Source organism: Salmo salar, chromosome 23 (genome assembly GCF_965601325.2).
Source record: "Salmo salar chromosome 23, fSalSal1, whole genome shotgun sequence".
NCBI lineage: Eukaryota > Metazoa > Chordata > Actinopteri > Salmoniformes > Salmonidae > Salmo > Salmo salar.
Window position 1 is genome coordinate 43,403,030 of NC_138313.1, and position 26,635 is coordinate 43,429,664.

At 45.9% G+C, this 26,635-nt stretch overlaps 1 protein-coding gene across 11 annotated transcripts in view; it reads left to right on the top strand.

Moving 5' to 3' along the window:
• The window catches only part of LOC106584645 (inositol hexakisphosphate and diphosphoinositol-pentakisphosphate kinase 1), a 68,055-nt gene that overhangs the window by 18,532 nt on the left and 22,888 nt on the right, over positions 1-26,635 (top strand). For 7 of the 11 annotated variants that reach the window (XR_006761553.2, XR_014382362.1, XM_045706398.2 and 4 more), the window contains exons 8-23: positions 1,398-1,559; positions 1,844-1,965; positions 3,760-3,861; positions 4,239-4,325; positions 4,642-4,717; positions 7,522-7,631; positions 9,709-9,732; positions 11,205-11,290; positions 12,955-13,080; positions 17,915-18,036; positions 18,202-18,384; positions 18,963-19,104; positions 19,400-19,623; positions 21,359-21,486; positions 23,773-23,887; positions 24,122-24,229. Coding sequence is in view for 9 of the 11 variants with exons in the window: in XM_045706398.2 (XP_045562354.1) it covers positions 1,398-1,559; positions 1,844-1,965; positions 3,760-3,861; positions 4,239-4,325; positions 4,642-4,717; positions 7,522-7,631; positions 9,709-9,732; positions 11,205-11,290; positions 12,955-13,080; positions 17,915-18,036; positions 18,202-18,384; positions 18,963-19,104; positions 19,400-19,623; positions 21,359-21,486; positions 23,773-23,887; positions 24,122-24,229 (1,917 nt within the window). In the remaining 2 variants the exon portion in view is untranslated. The remainder of the gene's footprint in view (positions 1-1,397; positions 1,560-1,843; positions 1,966-3,759; positions 3,862-4,238; positions 4,326-4,641; positions 4,718-7,521; positions 7,632-9,708; positions 9,733-11,204; positions 11,291-12,954; positions 13,081-17,914; positions 18,037-18,201; positions 18,385-18,962; positions 19,105-19,399; positions 19,624-21,358; positions 21,487-23,772; positions 23,888-24,121; positions 24,230-26,635) is intronic. The other 4 variants (XM_045706399.2, XM_045706400.2, XM_045706403.2 and 1 more) reach the window with 2 other exon arrangements.

Genomic DNA, 26,635 nt, shown 5'->3' on the forward strand with positions numbered 1-26,635 from the left:
GTGGGACCTGACTATGGTATGATGTCTGGTGAACACAGTGGGTCCTGACTATGGTATGATGTCTGGTGAACACAGTGGGACCTGACTATGGTATGATGTCAGGTGAACACAGTGGGACCTGACTATGGTATGATGTCATGTGAACACAGTGGGTCCTGACTATGGTATGATGTCAGGTGTACACAGTGGGCCCTGACTATGGTATGATGTCAGGTGTACACAGTGGGCCCTGACTATGGTATGATGTCAGGTGAACACAGTGGGACCTGACTATGGTATGATGTCATGTGAACACAGTGGGTCCTGACTATGGTATGATGTCAGGTGTACACAGTGGGCCCTGACTATGGTATGATGTCAGGTGTACACAGTGGGCCCTGACTATGGTATGATGTCAGGTGAACACAGTGGGTCCTGACTATGGTATGATGTCAGGTGTACACAGTGGGTCCTGACTATGGTATGATGTCATGTGAACACAGTGGGTCCTGACTATGGTATGATGTCAGGTGTACACAGTGGGCCCTGACTATGGTATGATGTCAGGTGAACACAGTGGGACCTGATTATGGTATGATGTCAGGTGAACACAGTGGGACCTGACTATGGTATGATGTCTGGTGAACACAGTGGGACCTGACTATGGTATGATGTCAGGTGTACACAGTGGGCCCTGACTATGGTATGATGTCAGGTGAACACAGTGGGACCTGACTATGGTATGATGTCAGGTGAACACAGTGGGACCTGACTATGGTATGATGTCATGTGAACACAGTGGGTCCTGACTATGGTATGATGTCAGGTGTACACAGTGGGACCTGACTATGGTATGATGTCAGGTGTACACAGTGGGCCCTGACTATGGTATGATGTCTGGTGAACACAGTGGGACCTGACTATGGTATGATGTCAGGTGTACACAGTGGGCCCTGACTATGGTATGATGTCAGGTGAACACAGTGGGACCTGACTATGGTATGATGTCAGGTGAACACAGTGGGACCTGACTATGGTATGATGTCATGTGAACACAGTGGGTCCTGACTATGGTATGATGTCAGGTGTACACAGTGGGCCCTGACTATGGTATGATGTCAGGTGTACACAGTGGGCCCTGACTATGGTATGATGTCTGGTGAACACAGTGGGACCTGACTATGGTATGATGTCAGGTGAACACAGTGGGACCTGACTATGGTATGATGTCAGGTGTACACAGTGGGACCTGACTATGGTATGATGTCATGTGAACACAGTGGGTCCTGACTATGGTATGATGTCAGGTGAACACAGTGGGACCTGACTATGGTATGATGTCAGGTGAACACAGTGGGACCTGACTATGGTATGATGTCATGTGAACACAGTGGGTCCTGACTATGGTATGATGTCAGGTGTACACAGTGGGCCCTGACTATGCCCATGCTGAGGCCAGGAAGTCCCCAGCCCTGGACGGTAAGGTGGAGAGGGACAGCGAGGGGAAGGAGATCCGCTACCCTGTCATGCTCTCCGCCATGGAGAAACTGGTGGCCCGCAAGGTCTGCCTGGCCTTCAAGGTGAGTCTTTTTTCAACCAATCAGACCACTCGCTCTGTGTGTTTCATCTCACCCAATCAACCTGAAGCCATCTTAAACTTGCGGTGTATCCCAATAGTCTGAAGAGGCTTCCTCGTCTTATCTCCTTTATCTGCAAGAGCTGCGTAGGTAAAAGCATCTGTCGTGTTTTTTCAGGTAAGTGCAGATGAATGGAGGAACCCTCTTTTGACTACTGGGATGCACTCCACTTGATTGGCTTCATTCAGTTTCAAATGTCTGACAGTGACGCTCTCTCTCTATGCCAGCAAACTGTGTGTGGCTTCGACCTCTTGAGAGCAAACGGCCACTCCTTCGTCTGTGATGTCAACGGTTTCAGCTTTGTGAAGAACTCCATGAAGTACTATGACGACTGTGCCAAAGTCTTGGGGTAGGTGAGGCAGGCTGTCATGCTGAAGGTTCAACTAGCGCTCATCCATCTCCGTTCCTTTACTTTAGTACGTTTTAGTTTTACAGGGAGTGTGCACTTGAATCAACATTACTATGAAAGTGACAGTTTTAGCCAGCCGCCTAATTTCCAACTGCAGTCCCTGGTTTAGCCCCCTGATTTCCACGTTGCTACCCAGGGGACAGCTGGGTAACTAGAGTCATACTGTACATTGACACCCAGGGGACAGCTGGGTAACTAGTCATACTGAACATTGACACCCAGGTGTCAGCTGGGTAACTAGTCATACTGTACATTGACACCCAGGGGACAGCTGGGTAACTAGAGTCATACTGTACATTGACACCCAGGGGACAGCTGGGTAACTAGAGTTATACTGTACATTGACACCCAGGGGTCAGCTGGGTAACTAGAGCCATACTGTACATTGACACCCAGGGGTCAGCTGGGTAACTAGTCATACTGTACATTGACACCCAGGGGTCAGCAGGGTAACTAGTCATACTGTACATTGACACCCAGGGGTCAGCTGGGTAACTAGTCATACTGTACATTGACACCCAGGGGTCAGCTGGGTAACTAGTCATACTGTACATTGACACCCAGGGGTCAGCTGGGTAACTAGTCATACTGTACATTGACACCCAGGGGTCAGCTGGGTAACTAGTCATACTGTACGTTGACACCCAGGGGACAGCTGGGTAACTAGTCATACTGTACATTGACACCCAGGGGACAGCTGGGTAACTAGTCATACTGTACGTTGACACCCAGGGGACAGCTGGGTAACTAGTCATACTGTACGTTGACACCCAGGGGACAGCTGGGTAACTAGTCATACTGAACGTTGACACCCAGGGGTCAGCTGGGTAACTAGTCATACTGAACGTTGACACCCAGGGGTCAGCTGGGTAACTAGTCATACTGAACATTGACACCCAGGGGTCAGCTGGGTAACTAGTCATACTGTACATTGACACCCAGGGGACAGCTGGGTAACTAGAGTTATACTGTACATTGACACCCAGGGGACAGCTGGGTAACTAGAGTTATACTGTACATTGACACCCAGGGGTCAGCTGGGTAACTAGTCATACTGTACATTGACACCCAGGGGACAGCTGGGTAACTAGTCATACTGTACATTGACACCCAGGGGTCAGCTGGGTAACTAGTCATACTGTACGTTGACACCCAGGGGTCAGCTGGGTAACTAGAGCCATACTGTATGTTGACACCCAGGGGACAGCTGGGTAACTAGTCATACTGTACGTTGACACCCAGGGGACAGCTGGGTAACTAGTCATACTGTACGTTGACACCCAGGGGACAGCTGGGTAACTAGTCATACTGTACGTTGACACCCAGGGGTCAGCTGGGTAACTAGAGTCATACTGTACGTTGACACCCAGGGGACAGCTGGGTAACTAGTCATACTGAACATTGACACCCAGGGGTCAGCTGGGTAACTAGTCATACTGAACGTTGACACCCAGGGGTCAGCTGGGTAACTAGAGTCATACTGTACGTTGACACCCAGGGGACAGCTGGGTAACTAGAGTCATACTGTACATTGACACCCAGGGGACAGCTGGGTAACTAGAGTCATACTGTACATTGACACCCAGGGGTCAGCTGGGTAACTAGTCATACTGTACATTGACAAAGTAAAAGTGTCTTTTAGCCACAACTCATTCCTTGAACTAACTAGAATCCAAACTCTGCTATAGCTCACACTATTAGTTGTCCCCCCCCCACACACACACACACACACAGGAACATGGTGATGCGAGAGCTGGCCCCTCAATTCCACATCCCCTGGTCCATCCCCCTGGAGGCTGAGGACATACCCATAGTCCCCACCACCTCAGGAACCATGTGAGTACTCCTCTCCTCTTCCTTTTTTTCATTTCTCCCCTCATCCTCCTGCTTCTTTCTCTTCTTCCTGTCCCCCCCTCTTCCTTACTCATCTCTTCTAGAGGTATTCTGAGGTGGTTTAGTGAACTATACTCACGTGGTGATTAACCTCTCTTGAGACACGAAGACTTGTTAGCTCCCACAGCTAACTCCTAAGTGTTATCTCATTGGGCTAAATATAGTCCTGAGTCACATAAATGACCTAGTTTGATACCCGGTGTATATAACTGATTTCCATGTCCATTAGCCTATTGGTTTTCCAGCCCTCAGCCTATTGAGATTCTCAATAATAAAGGATGAGTACAGTAAACAACTCTATAATGTGACCTGTCCCACAGGATGGAGCTGCGCTGTGTCATCGCCATCATCCGCCACGGAGACCGCACCCCCAAACAGAAGATGAAGATGGAAGTCCGACACCCTCTGTGAGTCTATGTACCTCAAATACCCCCTCTGTGAGTCTATGTACCTCAAATACCCCCTCCTGGGAGTCTATGTACCTCAAATACACCCTCCTGGGAGTCTATGTACCTCAAATACACCCTCCTGTGAGTCTATGTACCTCAAATACACCCTCTCCCTATTCACAGTGGGCAAAATTTTACATGCTGACGTATTAATGACTTCATTTTCTGTTCGTCCATATAACAAATACAACTTGAAATTCACCTTCCCCAGTCCTGTTGCATTTCAGTGTTGAATCTGTTGTTTAGATTTAATGTTTGAATATGTTGTTTTTAGATTCTTTGCGCTGTTTGAAAAGTATGGAGGTTACAAGTCAGGGAAACTGAAGTTGAAGAAGCCCAAACAGCTACAGGTCAGTCCAAGTATCTCTTCTTTTCCTATAACACAGAAACCCTCTGTTGAGCGGAAGCCTATTTGCGGTGTTGGGGAAGCTACTCTGAAAATATAGTTTACCAGGTTACCAATTACTTGTTTGTTTACTTAAGTTACTTTGAAAAAGTAGTTCACTGCATCCAAACTACAGTACTTTGTGAAAAATAATCATCTGAAATGGTGTGAATTATGCAAGTCGAAAAATATAGTTAATTATAGCCCATATGTGACCGATTTGATTCGGTCTTGTGTAGCAAAATTAGATAAAAAAAAAATATATATGTTTTTACATTTGATAAAAGTAGAGACTCAGCTCGAAAATGGTATCATACACTACAGTTGAGGAACAATGGAAAAGTAATTCTGCTTTGAAAGTTGATAAACTTGTAACCTTACATTTGAGAAAATGGCCCTTGAATGTTTTGGTACCTACTGGAGAGCTCTTTGTCTACACCCATTTAGCATCGTTCACACCCTCAAGCCCCACCCATCCCTTTAAAGATTTACATGTGAGGTTATGTACTAAACAACCAAAGATTTCAAGACTAAAGGCTGTTATATACTACAGGTGTGTTGGTAAATTGAATCTGGAGTGCTCTCGGTGTTCGTAAGCTCAGAGCGTTGTCAGATTGTCTGTTCGTAAGTTCAGAGCGTTTCGCTCTTGGAGCGTTCAGAGCGCACACCTGACCTAACAACAGCAGTCAACAGCCAAGCTAACTGGCTAACGTTGGCTAGCTTGCAAGCTACTTCCAGATACAAATGAAAGTACAGCTCACTCTGACCATTTTACTCAGCCTAGCAGAGCTGGTTAGGCTTTTTTAAATGTTATCCAGAGCATTCATGACTGTAACTGTGCTGCTGGCAACAATTTTAATTACGCTTTTTTTGCCAACGTTTACTGACACCGGCCATATTCAACGGGTGTTGAGCGTTCATAAATTTGTCAGTTATTCTGCGCTTTGGCACGCTCGGACGAGAGGGCTCTGAAATCAGAGTAGATAGCCAGAGCGAATTTACCAGCTACGTCTATCGACAAATGTCACAGAGACATCATGAACATTCTATTGAAATGGTTCCTTGCATGGTGGAGTCTTTTTGTTTTAGACATGTAGCTAGCTAGCTAAACAATGAACCATAATCCCAACTCATAACGGTACTACCCTGCATTAATCTGCATGTAGCTAACCAACCAGGTTTAATGTTAGCTAGCTTACATTAGGCTATAACTAGCAATGCAAATGGCTCTGAGATACGAATAATATTACTACACAGATAATACACGTAACGTTACCTAGCGAGCCAGCCAGCTAACGTTAGCTAGCTAGCTAACAGTACACTTTAACTTTAAATGAAAATTACTTTCTGCCAAAATTAGTAACATGTAATATTTGAAAATATAGCTAGCTGGACTCTCTTACCCGTATACATGGATAGACACTTCTCTCGCTCTGTCACCGATGCCATGGTTGCCCTTTAGTTTGAAGATGTAATCCAGAGATAGGTTATACAACAGCTCTCTGTGTTCTCTTTTCGACTCCGTCTGCATATTTGCAATCAAAGGCCAGAATGTTCTCCATCTCTTTAGCTATCATACTCTAATTCCACTGATTTCAAAACTCGGTCCTCCAGAAAGTGGAGAGCAACACTTATGCAGTTCTACTACGTGATGTCTTTCAAAAAAGCTGCGTTAGAAAGGATTACCTACACATACTGACCAGCTCATGGTATAGACAGAAGCCTGTTACATGGCAGACCAATCCGAACTCATCTCTCGGCATGTCCAGCCGACTCATTATCTCAGCCAATCATGGCTAGCGGGAAGGTTGCTGACTTGTTCCGTGGCTAAACCAACTAGGCTCGTAGTTTATCAATTTTATTCATATTTACAGATGGCATGGTAAAACAGTAGTGTGTAGTTCCAGTAGTTACCTACACCACTACATGGTAAAATGGTAGTGTGTAGTTCCAGTAGTTAGCTACACCGCTACATGGTAAACAGTACTGTGTAGTTCCAGTAGTTAGCTGCACTGCTTCATGGCAAAAAAGTAATTACCTACTGAAAACACTATATAGATTTGAATTTAGTTCAACTACCACTAAGCTACTGGAAAATGTTATTAATTTACTAGTTGAACTACATGTAGTACACTACTCCCCAACACTGCCTATTTGTGACAATAAGATAATACTGTATATGGTCGCTACCTCTAATCCAGTTCTTTTCAAGGTTTCCAACACCTGGAAAATGTCCTGCCACTGTCGCCTCTTTGTAGGGTTTTTTCAGTTTTGTAATGTAGGAGAATATAACACATTAGAGTTCCATCTTTGAAATGCAAGAGAAAGGCCACAATTTATTCCAGTTTAGGCACAATTTAGATTCTGGCCACTAGATGGCAGCTGTTTGTGCTCAAAGTTTTAGACTGATCCAATGAACCATTGCTTTTCTGTTCAAAATATTGTATCAAGTCTGCCCAAATGTGCCTAATTGGTTTATTGATACATTTTTCAAGTTCATAAGTGCACTTTCCTCAAACAATAGCATGGTATTATTTCACTGTAATAGCTACTGTAAATTGGAGAGGGCAGTTAGATTAGCAAGAATTTAAGCTTTTTGCCCGTATCAGATATATCTCTGTCCTGGGAAATGTTCTTGTTACTTACAACCTCATGCTAATCACATTAGCGCTCGTTAGCTCAACCGTCCCGTGGGGGTCACTGATCCTGTAGAGGTTAAGTACTTTGTGACAAATGTCAGATCAATTGACTGTTGTGTGTTTTGTGTAGGAAGTGCTGGACATTGCCCGGCTCCTACTGGCTGAGTTGGGACAGCACACAGACTGTGAGATCGAGGAGAAGAAGGGTAAACTGGAGCAGCTCAAGACGGTCCTAGAGATGTGAGAAACTCTTATGGGCACACCACTCACACCAGGGTTGTCAGGTGACCAGTATTGCGATACTCAGAAGTATCGTGGCAAGGAAACAAAACATGAAGTAGACAAAATTTGTTATGGAAAACAGTCCTAATGTTGACGAGGAACAAAGTCTGCTTCGTTTTTTTTTTTTTTTTTTTTTTTGCCATGGATAATCTGGTATCCTAGTATATACTTGCGCACTCACACACACACACACACACACACACACGTCACGCTCTAATCTGTCCATAATTTTATCCATGCATCAGGTAGTGATCTGCTCTTCTGTATGTGATGCTCGGTGTGGAAACCACCTCCGTGTTGCTGTGTCTGTAGTCCAGTGTAGAAACCTCCTCTGTGTTGCTGTGTCTGTAGTCCAGTGTAGAAACCTCCTCCGTGTTGCTGTGTCTGTAGTCCAGTGTAGAAACCTCCTCCGTGTTGCTGTGTCTGTAGTCCAGTGTAGAAACCTCCTCCGTGTTGCTGTGTCTGTAGTCCAGTGTAGAAACCTCCTCCGTGTTGCTGTGTCTGTAGTCCAGTGTAGAAACCTCCTCTGTGTTGCTGTGTCTGTTGTCCAGTGTAGAAACCTCCTCCGTGTTGCTGTGTCTGTAGTCCAGTGTAGAAACCTCCTCCGTGTTGCTGTGTCTGTAGTCCAGTGTAGAAACCTCCTCCATGTTGCTGTGTCTGTTGTCCAGTGTAGAAACCTCCTCTGTGTTGCTGTGTCTGTTGTCCAGTGTAGAAACCTCCTCCGTGTTGCTGTGTCTGTAGTCCAGTGTAGAAACCTCCTCCGTGTTGCTGTGTCTGTTGTCCAGTGTAGAAACCTCCTCTGTGTTGCTGTGTCTGTTGTCCAGTGTAGAAACCTCCTCCGTGTTGCTGTGTCTGTAGTCCAGTGTAGAAACCTCCTCCGTGTTGCTGTGTCTGTAGTCCAGTGTAGAAACCTCCTCCGTGTTGCTGTGTCTGTAGTCCAGTGTAGAAACCTCCTCCGTGTTGCTGTGTCTGTAGTCCAGTGTAGAAACCTCCTCCGTGTTGCTGTGTCTGTAGTCCAGTGTAGAAACCTCCTCCGTGTTGCTGTGTCTGTTGTCCAGTGTAGAAACCTCCTCCGTGTTGCTGTGTCTGTTGTCCAGTGTAGAAACCTCCTCCGTGTTGCTGTGTCTGTTGTCCAGTGTAGAAACCTCCTCCGTGTTGCTGTGTCTGTTGTCCAGTGTAGAAACCTCCTCCGTGTTGCTGTGTCTGTAGTCCAGTGTAGAAACCTCCTCCGTGTTGCTGTGTCTGTAGTCCAGTGTAGAAACCTCCTCCGTGTTGCTGTGTCTGTTGTCCAGTGTAGAAACCTCCTCCGTGTTGCTGTGTCTGTTGTCCAGTGTAGAAACCTCCTCCGTGTTGCTGTGTCTGTTGTCCAGTGTAGAAACCTCCTCCGTGTTGCTGTGTCTGTTGTCCAGTGTAGAAACCTCCTCTGTGTTGCTGTGTCTGTAGTCCAGTGTAGAAACCTCCTCCGTGTTGCTGTGTCTGTAGTCCAGTGTAGAAACCTCCTCCGTGTGGCTGTGTCTGTAGTCCAGTGTAGAAACCTCCTCCGTGTTGCTGTGTCTGTTGTCCAGTGTAGAAACCTCCTCAGTGTTGCTGTGTCTGTTGTCCAGTGTAGAAACCTCCTCCGTGTTGCTGTGTCTGTTGTCCAGTGTAGAAACCTCCTCCGTGTTGCTGTGTCTGTAGTCCAGTGTAGAAACCTCCTCCGTGTTGCTGTGTCTGTAGTCCAGTGTAGAAACCTCCTCCGTGTTGCTGTGTCTGTAGTCCAGTGTAGAAACCTCCTCCGTGTTGCTGTGTCTGTAGTCCAGTGTAGAAACCTCCTCCGTGTTGCTGTGTCTGTTGTCCAGTGTAGAAACCTCCATGTTGCTGTGTCTGTTGTCCAGTGCTCCACACATTGAATTAGCCTAGTCCCTGTATTCCTGAAACACACCGTAGCCTAGCAGCTTTCACTTTGTGGACAACCCCCATCCTCCTTGTCTATAATTCTCTTTTCCTCCCTCCTCTCTCTCTCTCTCTCTCTCTCTCTCTCCTCCTCTTTCCAAAGGGAATCCAGCTTGAATGACACTCGGTATACCCCCTCCCCTGGTTCACTCCTCCTCGCTCTGTAACCACCACTGCCATTAACCTCCATTCATACTGAGGGATTTTATACTGACCATTAGAATCAGGGACCACTAGCCACATCTGTGTGTGTGCGTTTTTAAACGAGTGCTGTGTTTGTCTGCGATGCATGTCGTTCTGAAAGTTGCCCTCTAATCTCACTACACCTTCGTCCTCTCACTCTTCTCGTTCTCTGTGTACTGTATATAGTCTTCCTGGTTAAACTCGTTGATAATGGTATGGGATTGCATATTAACCACAATTCAATGCAAATGGCACCTCTGACAATAACCAAGGATCAAACACACAGGTCCATGATCTGTGAGGGTGATTGATCTGTGAGGGTGATTGATCTGTGAGGGTGATTGATCTGTGAGGGTGATTGATCTGGTAGGGTTATTGATCTGGGAGGGTGCGGGAACAGGGAATCCAGGATTGGTTGTAAAACAGACTGTATTGCCTATCAAACACGTTTTCACAGGGCTGTCATGTGCTTGGTCTGTACGTTGTGTCAAACCAGATGATTGTCCCAAGGACTCTCTTCTATTAGATGTTTTACATTAGTGATGGATATGCTAAATTATTAGAATTGCCGGAGCATTGAGCAGCAGTAGGTAGCCTATCACTGTCACATCAATGTATCGCAAACCACAGGGGAGGTAGAGATAGGTGGGGGGGTGTTATGCACTTTTACCAAATACCTGTCACATCCTGAAGGACAGCGCTGGTATGGCACATAAGGGATTACCAGTAACACAGTGACCGCAGGCTTCCAAAGATCATACACAACAACCCAAAACATGTTTCCAGAAACCAGGCAGCTACTGAGCTAGTTTAGCCTAACTCGCTTGGCCTAGCCTTACTGACTGAGCACTTGCTAGCTAGCGTTTGAAGCTGGTCGAAGACCTCTGAACCATGGTTCTGAAATGAAATGTCGTGTTCGACAGGGTCTGAGTCAGTTCCATTTAAAAATGGCCAATTCCATCCAGTAATTAATTGATTTTAGTCCAAGAAAAGTGTTATTTAAAAATAAAAATAAGGATCTTTAAAATGTACTTCCTAAATTGACAAAGTTCGAATGGAGTTGAGCTCAACACTGAGCTCTTGACATAGGTCACATGTCTGTAAGGAGTGTGTACTGCCCCTGTATAATGATGACTGGTGCTTCATTAAGGGTGGATACCTGCCCCTGTATAATGATGACTGGTGCTTCATTAAGGGTGGATACCTGCCCCTGTATAATGATGACTGGTCCTTCATTAAGGGTGGATAGATACCTGCCCCTGTATAATGATGACTGGTGCTTCATTAAGGGTGGATACCTGCCCCCTGTATAATGATGACTGGTGCTTCATTAAGGGTGGATACCTGCCCCTGTATAATGATGACTGGTGCTTCATTAAGGGTGGATACCTGCCCCTGTGTGCGTGTGTCTTCCAGGTACGGCCATTTCTCAGGCATCAACAGGAAGGTGCAGCTCACCTACCTGCCCAACGGACAGCCCAAAGCCTCCAGTGAGGAAGAAGGTAGGGAGGAGTCGTCGCAGGCATACACCATCTCTGCTCATGTTCATGATTAACTTCTTAAACATACAGTTGAAGTCGGAAGTTTACATACACCTTAGCCAAATACATTTAAACTCAGTTTTTCACAATTCCTGACATTTAATCTGAGTAAAAATTCCCTGTCTTAGGTCAGTTAGGATCACCACTTTATTTTAAGGATGTGAAATGTCAGAATAATAGTAGAGAATTGATTTATATCAGCTTTTCTTTCATCACATTCCCAGTGGGTCAGAAGTTTACATACACTCAATTAGTATTTGGTAGCATTACCTTTAAATTGTTTAACTTGGGTCAAATGTTTCGGGTAGCCTTCCACAAGCTTCCCACAATAAGTTGGGTTAATACTGACCCAGTCCTCCTGACAGAGCTGGTGTAATTGAGTCAGGTTTGTAGGCCTCCTTGCTAGCACATGCTTTTTCAGTTCTGCCCACAAATTTTCTATAGGATTGAGATCAGGGCTTTGTGATGGCCACTCCAATACCTTGACTTTGTTGTCCTTAAGCCATTTTGCCACAACTTTGGAAGTATGCTTGGGGTCATTGTCCATTTGGAAGACCCATTTGCGACCAACCTTTAACTTCCTGACTGATGTCTTGAGATGTTGCTTCAATATATCCACATAATTTTCCTCCCTCATGATGCCATCTATTTTGTGAAGTGCACCTGTCCCTCCTGCAGCAAAGCACCCCCACAACATGATGCTGCCACCACCGTGCTTCACGTTCTATTTGTGTTTCATCAGACCAGAGGACATTTCTCCATGTGCAGTTGCAAACCGTAGTCTGGCTTTTTTATTGCGGTTTTGGAACAGTGGCTTCTTCCTTGCTGAGCGGCCTTTCAGGTTATGTCGATATAGAACTCGTTTTACTGTGGATATAGATACTTTTGTACCTGTTTCCTCCAGCATCTTCACAGGGTCCTTTGCTGTTGTTCTGGGATTGATTTGCACTTTTCGCACCAAAGTACGTTCATCTCTAGGAGACAGAACGCGTCTCCTTCCTGAGCGGTATGACGGCTGCGTGGTCCCATGGTGTTTATACTTGCGTACTATTGTTTGTACAGATGAAAGTGGTACCTTCAGGCGTTTGACAATTACTCCCAAGGATGAACCAGACTTGTGGAGGTCTACAATTTTTTTTCTGAGGTCTTTGCTGATTTCTTTTGATTTTCCCATGATGTCAATCAAAAAGGCACTGAGTTTGAAGGTAGACCTTGAAATACATCCACAGATACACTTCCAATTGACTCAAATTATGTCAATTAGCTTATCAGAAGCTTCTAAAGCCATGATATCATTACTGGAATTTTTCAAGCTGTTTAAAGGCATAGTCAACTTAGTGTATGTAAACTTCTGACGCACTGGAATTGTGATACAGTGATTGATAAGTGAAATCTGTCTGTAAACAATTGTTGGAAAAATGACTTGTGTCATGCACAAAGTAGATGTCCTAACCGACTTGCCAAAACTATAGTTTGTTAACAATACATTTGTGGAGTGGTTGATAAACGAGTTTTAATGACTCCAACCTAAGTGTATGTAAACTTCTGACTTCAACTGTACGTTTAACATGCACATTCTTGGCCTGCAGGAACTAATGCAGTCATTTGTGTGTGTGTGTGTTCAGAGGGTCCAAAGGAGGGTTCGTCTCTGCTGCTGGTGTTGAAGTGGGGCGGGGAGCTGACCCCGGCAGGCAGGGTACAGGCTGAGGAGCTGGGCAGGGCCTTCCGCTGCATGTACCCTGGAGGACAAGGTACAGTTCTCTACAACTGGACATTCCTACTACCTCTGGTTATACTCCTCACCTCTACACTATATACTACCTCTATACTATATACTACCTCTACATTCCTCACCTCTACACTATATACTACCTCTACACTCCTCACCTCTACACTATATACTACCTCTACATTCCTCACCTCTACACTATATACTACCTCTACACTATATACTACCTCTACACTCCTCACTTCTACACTATATACTACCTCTACACTCCTCACCTCTACACTATATACTACCTCTACACTCCTCACTTCTACACTATATACTACCTCTACACTCCTCAATTCTACACTATATACAACCTCTACACTCCTCACCTCTACACTATATACTACCTCTACACTCCTCACCTCTACACTATATACTACCTCTACATTCCTCACCTCTACACTATATACTACCTCTACATTCCTCACCTCTACACTATATACTACCTCTACACTCCTCACCTCTACACGATATACCACCTCTACATTCCTCACCTCTACACTATATACTCCCTCTACACTATATACTACCTCTACACTATATACTACCTCTACACTCCTCACCTCTACACTATATACTACCTCTACACTCCTCACTTCTACACTATATACTACCTCTACACTATATACTACCTCTACACTATATACTACCTCTACACTATATACTACCTCTACACTATATACTACCTCTACACGATATACCACCTCTACACGATATACCACCTCTACACGATATACCACCTCTACACGATATACTACCTCTACACGATATACTACCTCTACACTCCTCACCTCTACACGATATACCACCTCTACACGATATACCACCTCTACATTATATACTACCTCTACACTCCTCACCTCTACACGATATACCACCTCTACACTATACACCACCTCTACACTATACACCTCACCTTTACACAATTTAGTCAAACCCAAATGATTTGACATCAAAATCAGCTCTGGTCTCAATTGAATTCAGTTGAACTAATGCTACAAACGTCAGTTAAATTACATGTAGATAACGCTGTAAAGTGTTTTATAAGAAAACTTCCCTCATATTCTGTCTGTCCATACATACAGTAACACTTTTCTAGAGCCCTGGGTTTCTCTTCATGAGGTCACATGGTCAGGGAGAACTTGGGACATGTTGGCCCAAATCATAACGTGAGATCCATGAGTTTAACTCAGTTTTTAGTAAATCATGCGTTGAGGTTAATGGGAGATTTTTCTATGAGCTTAAATTATGCGTGCAGCTCTAAAGTTGGGATTCGTTCCAGCGTCACTTCTGCCTTTCTTATTACTGAAGGGAAATCCAATCTCAAACAAAGACAAATGTTGTCTTGTGTTGACATGTACTTGAGGTGCTCTCAGTCCTCTTAGTGGACACCTTTTCTTTGTGTTTGACATTTTACACTCTGTGATTTTCCACCACCACCACCACCACCACCACCAAAGTCATTCAACCATGACGTCACGTTGCAACTGCTCTGTACCATACAGGGTGTCATTCAAGGGCTTGTTCTAGGTTCAGTGGAACTGCTCTGTAACATACAGGGTGTCATTCAAGGGCTTGTTCTAGGTTCAGTGGAACTGCTCTGTAACATACAGGGTGTCATTAAAGGGCTTGTTCTAGGTTCAGTGGAACTGCTCTGTAACATACAGGGTGTCATTAAAGGGCTTGTTCTAGGTTCAGTGGAACTGCTCTGTAACATACAGGGTGTCATTCAAGGGCTTGTTCTAGGTTCAGTGGAACTGCTCTGTAACATACAGGGTGTCATTCAAGGGCTTGTTCTAGGTTCAGTGGAACTGCTCTGTACCATACAGGTTGTCATTCAAGGGCTTGTTCTAGGTTCAGTGGAACTGCTCTGTACCATACAGGGTGTCATTCAAGGGCTTGTTCTAGGTTCAGTGGAACTGCTCTGTAACATACAGGGTGTCATTAAAGGGCTTGTTCTAGGTTCAATGGAACTGCTCTGTACCATACAGGGTGTCATTCAAGGGCTTGTTCTAGGTTCAATGGAACTGCTCTGTAACATACAGGGTGTCATTCAAGGGCTTGTTCTAGGTTCAGTGGAACTGCTCTGTAACATACAGGGTGTCATTCAGGGCTTGTTCTAGGTTCAGTGGAACTGCTCTGTAACATACAGGGTGTCATTAAAGGGCTTGTTCTAGGTTCAGTGGAACTGCTCTGTACCATACAGGGTGTCATTCAAGGGCTTGTTCTAGGTTCAGTGGAACTGCTCTGTAACATACAGGGTGTCATTCAAGGGCTTGTTCTAGGTTCAGTGGAAGAGACAGACCCTCAAGCTTTCTGAACCATCTGCCTGCTGCTTTTTTTCTCTTCCTTAATCATATGGACATTTTTAGAAGATGCTCTATATTGCCAAGATGATCATTAGTCCAACTCAATTCATAACAAAAGTTGTGCAATTTTGTTGCGTGGGCGTACACAAATGTTTGAGGGAGAAATAGTTGAAGATGCGCATGGAAGACTATGAAACTCATTGCAGGCTTATTTAAAAAAAAAAAAAGTATTTACATTTTTTATTGAACCTTTATTTAACTAGGCAAGTCAGTTGAGAACAAATTGGGCCAGTTGTTCGCCGCCCTATGGGACTCCCAGTCACAGCCGGTTGTGACACAGCCTGGATTCAAACCAGGGTGTCTGTAGCGATGCCTCTAGCACTGAGAGGCAGTGCCTTAGACCGCTGCGCCACTCGGGAGGATTCATTATGGAAGACTATTAAACCACCTGCAGGAGGATTCATTATGGAAGACTATTAAACCACCTGCAGGAGGATTCATTATGGAAGACTATTAAACCACCTGCTGGAGGATTCATTATGGAACACTATTAAACCACCTGCTGGAGGATTCATTATGGAACACTATTAAACCACCTGCAGGAGGATTCATTATGGAAGACTATTAAACCACCTGCAGGAGGATTCATAATGGAAGACTATTAAACCACCTGCAGGAGGATTCATCATGGAAGACTATTAAACCACCTGCAGGAGGATTCATCATGGAAGACTATTAAACCACCTGCAGGAGGATTCATTATGGAAGACTATTAAACCACCTGCAGGAGGATTCATTATGGAAGACTATTAAACCACCTGCAGGAGGATTCATTATGGAAGACTATTAAACCACCTGCTGGAGGATTCATTATGGAAGACTATTAAACCACCTGCAGGAGGATTCATTATGGAAGACTATTAAACCACCTGCAGGAGGATTCATCATGGAAGACTATTAAACCACCTGCAGGAGGATTCTAATATGGAAGACTATTAAACCACCTGCAGGAGGATTCATTATGGAACACTATTAAACCACCTGCAGGAGGATTCATTATGGAACACTATTAAACCACCTGCAGGAGGATTCATTATGGAACACTATTAAACCACCTGCTGGAGGATTCATTATGGAAGACTATTAAACCACCTGCAGGAGGATTCATTATGGAACACTATTAAACCACCTGCAGGAGGATTCATTATGGAAGACTATTAAACCACCTGCAGGAGGATTCATTATGGAAGACTATTAAACCACCTGCAGGAGGATTCATCATGGAAGACTATTAAACCACCTGCAGGAGGATTCTAATATGGAAGACTATTAAACCACCTGCAGGAGGATTCATTATGGAAGACTATTAAACCACCTGCAGGAGGATTCATTATGGAAGACTATTAAACCACCTGCAGGAGGATTCATTATGGAAGACTATTAAACCACCTGCAGGAGGATTCATTATGGAAGACTATTAAACCACCTGCAGGAGGATTCATTATGGAAGACTATTAAACCACCTGCAGGAGGATTCATCATGTAATTTCCCAGGTCTTTAGTGGTTTATGACTTCAACCTCATTACATGAACCGTATTTCATCCCAGGTATGAGATGCGACCGGCTGTTTCCTTTTCAGGCGAACATAATCCCGAGTGGCGCAGCGGTCTAAGACAGTGCATCTCAGTGCAAGAGGCATCACTACAGTCCCTGGTTCGAATCCAGGCTCTATCATATCCGGCCGTGATTGGGAGTCCCATAGGGCGGTGCACAATTGGCCCAGTGTTGGCCGGGGTAGGCCATCATTGCAAATAAGAATTTGTTCTTAACTGACTCGTCTAGTTAAATAAAAATATCCAGTTGACGTCTTTTTGAATCACCAAATAACCAATGTTACCTACCTCATCAACTTTCTGCAGAGTCTGTGCCGTTGCGTAGGTGGGTACCCTTTCTTCGCGCTTTACCTTCCTCTGTGATGTCCTGTAAGCCTGATGTTCCTTCCTTTTCTGATGTTCCTTCCTCTGTGATGTTCCTTCCTCTGTGATGTCCTGTAAGCCTGATGTTCCTTCCTTTTCTGATGTTCCTTCCTTTTCTGATGTTCCTTCCTTTTCTGATGTTCCTTCTTCTGTGATGTTCCTTCTTCTGTGATGTTCCTTCTTCTGTGATGTTCCTTCCTCTGTGATGTTCCTTCTTCTGTGATGTTCCTTCTTCTGTGATGTTCCTTCTTCTGTGATGTTCCTTCCTCTGTGATGTTCCTTCCTCTGTGATGTTCCTTCCTCTGTGATGTTCCTTCCTCTGTGATGTTCCTTCCTCTGTGATGTTCCTTCTTCTGTGATGTTCCTTCTTCTGTGATGTTCCTTCCTCTGTGATGTTCCTTCCTCTGTGATGTTCCTTCCTCTGTGATGTTCCTTCCTCTGTGATGTTCCTTCTTCTCTGATGTCCCTACCTCTGTGATGTCCTGCAAGGCTGATGTTCCTTCCTCTGTGTGTTTGACTCTGAAGGGGACTACGCTGGTTTCCCTGGCTGTGGTCTGCTCCGTTTACACAGCACCTACCGCCACGACCTCAAGATCTACGCCTCAGACGAAGGCCGTGTTCAGATGACCGCTGCCGCTTTTGCCAAGGTGCGTATGTCTGTAGATGTTTCAGTATACGTGTGTACAGTATGCTCACTAGCCTTGTTTCTTTCATTTGTGTTCTGTGTCAATATCTCCAACCCTGCATATATCAACCCTTTCTGTGTACAGTACGTGTGAACATCTCTTAACTGTGTGTGTGTGTGTGGGCAGGGGCTGTTGGCTCTGGAGGGAGAGTTGACACCCATCCTGGTGCAGATGGTGAAGAGTGCCAACATGAACGGCATGCTGGACAGCGACAGTGAGTCTCTGACCGACTGCCAGCAGAGGGTGAAGGTACGGCTCCATGAGATCATGCAGAAAGACCAGGACTTCACTGAGGCCGACTACCGAAAGGTACAGTCGGCAGACCCATTCACCTAGACCACTACTAACCAACCAATCGGGGTTGAAAAAAAAAACATAGGCAGGAAAGCCCTGTTTGAAATGGTTAATAACACTTTACTCACTGCGTCCAGGTGTAATTCCTTATGTTGTTATAACCATGAATGAGCTTATAATGTCTCATAAGGCTTTCAACTAAGAATCATTGAGATATTAAGACATGTCATTTACAAGTTTTACAATGCATTATAATATACATTATTATAATACAGTAACTGCGTCAATGTATTTTAGCTGCAGGGTTTAAGTAGAGAAATGGTCACCCAAATGAACACTCTGTTTCACTGGTGGGAGGCTCCATCAACAATTCCATCAAGTCTTTCAGTATTCTTGATTAAAAACAATGTTTCCTAGTCATTCCTTACCGTACAGCCATCAACTGAGCATGACATCTCTGTCAATCTCCAGATAAGAGTCTCTCATTTCATCACTGGTTGTTATGGATACCAACGTTGGCATTACACCGTTCCATTAAGTTCTGCACTATTGGTACCACTGTAATAAAGTAGGACTGTTACCATGTGTTGCAGCTGGCCCCGACAGACAGCCCCTCCCTGGTCAGCTCTATGAAGACCATAGGGAACCCAGTGAGGACGTGTGACCAGGTCTACGCCCTCATCCAGAGCCTCACCTCCCAGATCCGCAGGAGGCTGGAGGACCCCAAATCTGCAGGTCTGTATCTGTAAACTAAGTCCTGTCCTGTTCCCAGACCTGCAGCTGTACCTGTAAGCTAAGTCCTGTCCTGTTCCCAGGCCTGCAGCTGTACCTGTAAGCTAAGTCCTGTCCTGTTCCCAGGCCTGCAGCTGTACCTGTAAGCTAAGTCCTGTCCTGTTCCCAGGCCTGCAGCTGTACCTGTAAGCTAAGTCCTGTCCTGTTCCCAGGCCTGCAGCTGTACCTGTAAGCTAAGTCCTGTCCTGTTCCCAGGCCTGCAGCTGTACCTGTAAGCTAAGTCCTGTCCTGTTCCCAGACCTGCAGCTGTACCACAGCGAGACCCTGGAGCTGATGCTGCAACGCTGGTCCAAGCTGGAAAGGGACTTCAGGAATAAGAGCGGTCGCTACGACATCAGTAAGATCCCGGACATCTACGACTGTGTGAAGTACGACACGCAGCACAACTCCACGCTGGACCTAGAGGACACACTGGAGCTGTTCAGGCTGTCCCGTGCCCTGGCCGACATCGTCATACCTCAGGTGAGGGGAAGACATTATTTATATATATTACACACACACGTTTACCTACTTAAGTGGGGACTATAGCTGTCGTATAGTCCTACTGGGTCTATAGCGTAGTGTAGACCTACTAAATGGGGATTACAGCTGTAGTGTAGACCTACTAAATGGGGATTACAGCTGTAGTGTAGACCTACTAAATGGGGATTACAGCTGTAGTGTAGACCTACTAAATGGGGATTACAACTGTAGTGTAGACCTACTAAATGGGGATTACAGCTGTAGTGTAGACCTACTAAATGGGGATTACAGCTGTAGTGTAGACCTACTAAATGGGGATTACAGCTGTAGTGTAGACCTACTAAATGGGGATTACAGCTGTAGTGTAGACCTACTAAATGGGGATTACAGCTGTAGTGTAGACCTACTAAGTGGGGATTACAGCTGTAGTGTAGACCTACTAAGTGGGGATTACAGCTGTAGTGTAGACCTACTAAATGGGGATTACAGCTGTAGTGTAGACCTACTAAGTGGGGATTAGAGCTGTAGTGTAGACCTACTAAATGGGGATTACAGCTGTAGTGTAGACCTACTAAATGGGGATTACAGCTGTAGTGTAGACCTACTATGTGGGGATTACAGCTGTAGTGTAGACCTACTAAGTGGGGATTACATCTGTAGTGTAGACCTACTAAGTGGGGATTACATCTGTAGTGTAGACCTACTAAATGGGGATTACAGCTGTAGTGTAGACCTACTATGTGGTGACTATAGCTGTGGTGTAGACCTACTATAGTGGACTATAGCTGTAGTGTAGACCTGCTGTGGTGAGGACAATGACTTCTGATTGTTTCTATGCCCCTGGTTGGATAGAGAAACGTACACACACACACACACACACACACACACACACACACACACACACACACACACACACACACACACAGAGGGAGGAGGAGGGGGGATTCTAGACAAGCTTGTTACTTACATCTCTCGTCCCCTCAGTCTCTGAGGATGATTCTTGGCTCATTATGGCATTCCCTTTTTCAATTCTTAATGCCTACCAAGCTTACTTTATTACCCTTTCAAGTACCCTGGCTCCTGATGACTGTTCCAGGAACTTGTCTTTTCAAGTACAGTAAACCTGGCTCCTGATGGCTGTTCCAGGAACTTGTCTTTTCAAGTACAGTAAACCTGGCTCCTGATGGCTGTTCCAGGAACTTGTCTTTTCAAGTACAGTAAACCCGGCTCCTGATGGCTGTTCCAGGAACTTGTCTTTTCAAGTACAGTAAACCCGGCTCCTGATGGCTGTTCCAGGAACTTGTCTTTTCAAGTACAGTAAACCCGGCTCCTGATGGCTGTTCCAGGAACTTGTCTTTTCAAGTACAGTAAACCCGGCTCCTGATGGCTGTTCCAGGAACTTGTCTTTTCAAGTACAGTAAACCCGGCTCCTGATGGCTGTTCCAGGAACTTGTCTTTTCAAGTACAGTAAACCCGGCTCCTGATGGCTGTTCCAGGAACTTGTCTTTTCAAGTACAGTAAACCCGGCTCCTGATGGCTGTTCCAGGAACTTGTCTTTTCAAGTACAGTAAACCCGGCTCCTGATGGCTGTTCCAGGAACTTGTCTTTTCAAGTACAGTAAACCCGGCTCCTGATGGCTGTTCTGTCTTTTCAGAAAATGATCAACAGAAGTAAAAACTTGAGTTGAAGCTTATATTTTTGAACATACCTTTTGAGCATGTTTGTCTCTCTCTAGGAGTATGGCATCAATAAGGCAGAGAAGATGGACATTGCCCAGGCCTACTGCCTGCCCCTGATGAAGAAGATCCAGCTAGACCTGCAGAGGACCCACGAGGACGAGGCCGTCAATAAGCTGCACCCACTGTGAGTTGCAGTGCCACCTGTATGATGCACTTGTCTGGTTTCTGGAGTCAGTCTCTAATACACTCCCACTGCTTGTGACCACTGTTGCAGGCTCAGTGCCACTGATCTAGAATCAGTTGTTGTTGTAGGTACACATCACTATGAGTGTGCCTCTGTCCTAGGACCAGTTCTTGGTTGACCCTGTGATAATGATGACATACCACAGGGGCAGGGCGATATATCAAATGAATCTGAATTAATGTTTTAGCGCAATGTTCGAAATGCCTGTATCGCAGGAATCGAGGTTTACATTTTTTTTCCCTTTTTTGGGCAGGGGATTTATTTTTTTATGTTTGGAGTCGTCTCCTTCGTGCCTTCTGACTGTGCTGTGTGTACTGTAGACCTTCCCAGTCGCACACAGACACCAAGCCCCTCCCCCCTGGACACCAAGCCCCTCCCCCCTGGACACCAAGCCCCTCCCCCCTGGACACCAAGCCCCTCCCCCTGGACACCAAGCCCCTCCCTCCGGACACCAAGCTCCACCTTCTGTGCTGTGTGCACCTTCCCAGTCGCACACAGACACCAAGCCCCTCCCCCCTGGACACCAAGCCCCTCCCCTCCGGACACCAAGCTCCACCTTCTGTGCTGTGTGCACCTTCCCACTCGCCCACAGACACCAAGCCCCTCCCCCCTGGACACCAAGCCCCTCCCCCCTGGACACCAAGCCCCTCCCCCCTGGACACCAAGCCCCTCCCCCTGGACACCAAGCCCCTCCCTCCGGACACCAAGCTCCACCTTCTGTGCTGTGTGCACCTTCCCAGTCGCACACAGACACCAAGCCCCTCCCCCCTGGACACCAAGCCCCTCCCCCCTGAAGCCCCTCCCCCCTGGACACCAAGCTCCACCTTCTGTGCTGTGTGCACCTTCCCACTCGCCCACAGACACCAAGCCCCTCCCCCCTGGACACCAAGCCCCTCCCCCCTGGACACCAAGCTCCACCTTCTGTGCTGTGTGCACCTTCCCACTCGCCCACAGACACCAAGCCCCTCCCCCCTGGACACCAAGCCCCTCCCCCCTGGACACCAAGCCCCTCCCCCCCTGGACACCAAGCCCCTCCCCCCCTGGACACCAAGCCCCTCCCCCCTGGACACCAAGCCCCTCCCCCCTGGACACCAAGCCCCTCCCCCCTGGACACCAAGCCCCTCCCCCTGGACACCAAGCCCCTCCCTCCGGACACCAAGCTCCACCTTCTGTGCTGTGTGCACCTTCCCAGTCGCACACAGACACCAAGCCCCTCCCCCCTGGACACCAAGCCCCTCCCCCCTGGACACCAAGCCCTTCCCTCCGGACACCAAGCTCCACCTTCTGTGCTGTGTGCACCTTCCCAGTCGCACACAGACACCAAGCCCCTCCCCCCTGGACACCAAGCCCCTCCCCCCTGGACACCAAGCCCCTCCCCCCTGAAGCCCCTCCCCCCTGGACACCAAGCTCCACCTTCTGTGCTGTGTGCACCTTCCCACTCGCCCACAGACACCAAGCCCCTCCCCCCTGGACACCAAGCCCCTCCCCCCTGGACACCAAGCTCCACCTTCTGTGCTGTGTGCACCTTCCCACTCGCCCACAGACACCAAGCCCCTCCCCCCTGGACACCAAGCCCCTCCCCCCTGGACACCAAGCCCCTCCCTCCGGACACCAAGCCCCTCCCCCCTGGACACCAAGCCCCTCCCCCCTGGACACCAAGCCCCTCCCTCCGGACACCAAGCCCCTGCCACTCACAACAACAAAGAGTGGAAATGTCACTAGTTTCAACTCGCAATTTTTTTTTTCAACTCTCTATTTTACTGTAATGGAGGAGAACTTAACCTTTAACGATATGTTTCATGTCTCATCTCTCCCAAAATGTACATCAGAACAGACCCTACTAAGAAAAAGTGAAGAAAAAAAAATATATATATACTGTATCGTGAATCAGCCATGAGTTTGTGAGAAAATCGAAATATGATTTTTAGACTCTATCGCCCAGCCCTACATACCACTGCCCAGTTCTTAGTAGACCCTGTTGTTACAATGATGGTTAGCCACTGTCCCAGGACCAGTTCTTAGTAGACCCTGTTGTTACAATGATGGCATACCACTGAGTTGAGCCACTGTCCCAGGACCAGTTCTTAGTAGACCCTGTTGTTACAATGATGGCATACCACTGAGTTGAGCCACTGTCCCAGGACCAGTTAACCCTCCCCTGAAGTGTCTCTCTAGAGCCCCAGTGAGTGATCACCCATTTGTCTTTCATTCCCTCTGGTGTTCCAGGTACTCACGGGGGGTCATGTCTCCGGGGCGCCACGTCAGGACCCGTCTCTATTTCACCAGCGAAAGCCACGTCCACTCACTGCTCAGCATCTTCCGCTATGGGGGATTACTGGATGTAAGTATATTGTTCCCAGATCTGTTTGTGCCATCTTACCAACACCTTGATCTATGATCATTGTCGTGCCAAACAGATCTGGGAAAGTACCAATTGTGATTTAGACGTGGTCGTGAATATTGCAGACTTGGGTTCACATACAATTTTTTTTGTTTGTTTTGCAGTTGTTTCATATAGGCTTAATGAATCAGCAGGATCCAGATATCTCTGGTTGTTATGTTGTCTGTGTGACAGGAAGTGAAGGACCAGCAGTGGAAACAGGCCATGGATTACCTCAGTGCTGTCTCTGAACTCAACTACATGACCCAGATAGTCATCATGCTGTATGAGGATAACAACAAGGTCAGTTAGACCTCTCTGTCCCTACATTCAGATAGTCATCATGCTGTATGAGGATAACAACAAGGTCAGTTAGGTCTCTGTCCCTACATTCAGATAGTCATCATGCTGTATGAGGATAACAACAAGGTCAGTTAGGTCTCTGTCTCTACATTCAGATAGTCATCATGCTGTATGAAGATAACAACAAGGTCAGTTAGGTCTCTCTGTCCCTACATTCAGATAGTCATCATGCTGTATGAAGATAACAACAAGGTCAGTTAGGTCTCTCTGTCCCTACATTCAGATAGTCATCATGCTGTATGAGGATAACAACAAGGTCAGTTAGGTCTCTCTGTCCCTACATTCAGATAGTCATCATGCTGTATGAGGATAACAACAAGGTCAGTTAGGTCTCTGTCCCTACATTCAGATAGTCATCATGCTGTATGAGGATAACAACAAGGTCAGTTAGGTCTCTGTCCCTACATTCAGATAGTCATCATGCTGTATGAGGATAACAACAAGGTCAGTTAGGTCTCTGTCTCTACATTCAGATAGTCATCATGCTGTATGAGGATAACAACAAGGTCAGTTAGGTCTCTGTCCCTACATTCAGATAGTCATCATGCTGTATGAGGATAACAACAAGGTCAGTTAGGTCTCTCTGTCTCTACATTCAGATAGTCATCATGCTGTATGAGGATAACAACAAGGTCAGTTAGGTCTCTGTCCCTACATTCAGATAGTCATCATGCTGTATGAGGATAACAACAAGGTCAGTTAGGTCTCTGTCCCTACATTCAGATAGTCATCATGCTGTATGAGGATAACAACAAGGTCAGTTAGGTCTCTCTGTCCCTACATTCAGATAGTCATCATGCTGTATGAGGATAACAACAAGGTCAGTTAGGTCTCTCTGTCCCTACATTCAGATAGTCATCATGCTGTATGAGGATAACAACAAGGTCAGTTAGGTCTCTCTGTCCCTACATTCAGATAGTCATCATGCTGTATGAGGATAACAACAAGGTCAGTTAGGTCTCTCTGTCCCTACATTCAGATAGTCATCATGCTGTATGAGGATAACAACAAGGTCAGTTAGGTCTCTGTCCCTACATTCAGATAGTCATCATGCTGTATGAGGATAACAACAAGGTCAGTTAGGTCTCTGTCTCTACATTCAGATAGTCATCATGCTGTATGAGGATAACAACAAGGTCAGTTAGGTCTCTCTGTCCCTACATTCAGATAGTCATCATGCTGTATGAGGATAACAACAAGGTCAGTTAGGTCTCTGTCTCTACATTCAGATAGTCATCATGCTGTATGAGGATAACAACAAGGTCAGTTAGGTCTCTGTCTCTACATTCAGATAGTCATCATGCTGTATGAGGATAACAACAAGGTCAGTTAGACCTCTCTGTCCCTACATTCAGATAGTCATCATGCTGTATGAGGATAACAACAAGGTCAGTTAGGTCTCTGTCCCTACATTCAGATAGTCATCATGCTGTATGAGGATAACAACAAGGTCAGTTAGGTCTCTGTCCCTACATTCAGATAGTCATCATGCTGTATGAGGATAACAACAAGGTCAGTTAGGTCTCTCTGTCTCTACATTCAGATAGTCATCATGCTGTATGAGGATAACAACAAGGTCAGTTAGGTCTCTCTGTCTCTACATTCAGATAGTCATCATGCTGTATGAGGATAACAACAAGGTCAGTTAGGTCTCTCTGTCTCTACATTCAGATAGTCATCATGCTGTATGAGGATAACAACAAGGTCAGTTAGGTCTCTCTGTCCCTACATTCAGATAGTCATCATGCTGTATGAGGATAACAACAAGGTCAGTTAGGTCTCTGTCCCTACATTCAGATAGTCATCATGCTGTATGAGGATAACAACAAGGTCAGTTAGGTCTCTGTCCCTACATTCAGATAGTCATCATGCTGTATGAGGATAACAACAAGGTCAGTTAGGTCTCTGTCCCTACATTCAGATAGTCATCATGCTGTATGAGGATAACAACAAGGTCAGTTAGGTCTCTGTCTCTACATTCAGATAGTCATCATGCTGTATGAGGATAACAACAAGGTCAGTTAGGTCTCTCTGTCCCTACATTCAGATAGTCATCATGCTGTATGAGGATAACAACAAGGTCAGTTAGGTCTCTGTCCCTACATTCAGATAGTCATCATGCTGTATGAGGATAACAACAAGGTCAGTTAGGTCTCTGTCCCTACATTCAGATAGTCATCATGCTGTATGAGGATAACAACAAGGTCAGTTAGGTCTCTGTCCCTACATTCAGATAGTCATCATGCTGTATGAGGATAACAACAAGGTCAGTTAGGTCTCTGTCCCTACATTCAGATAGTCATCATGCTGTATGAGGATAACAACAAGTTCAGTTAGGTCTCTGTC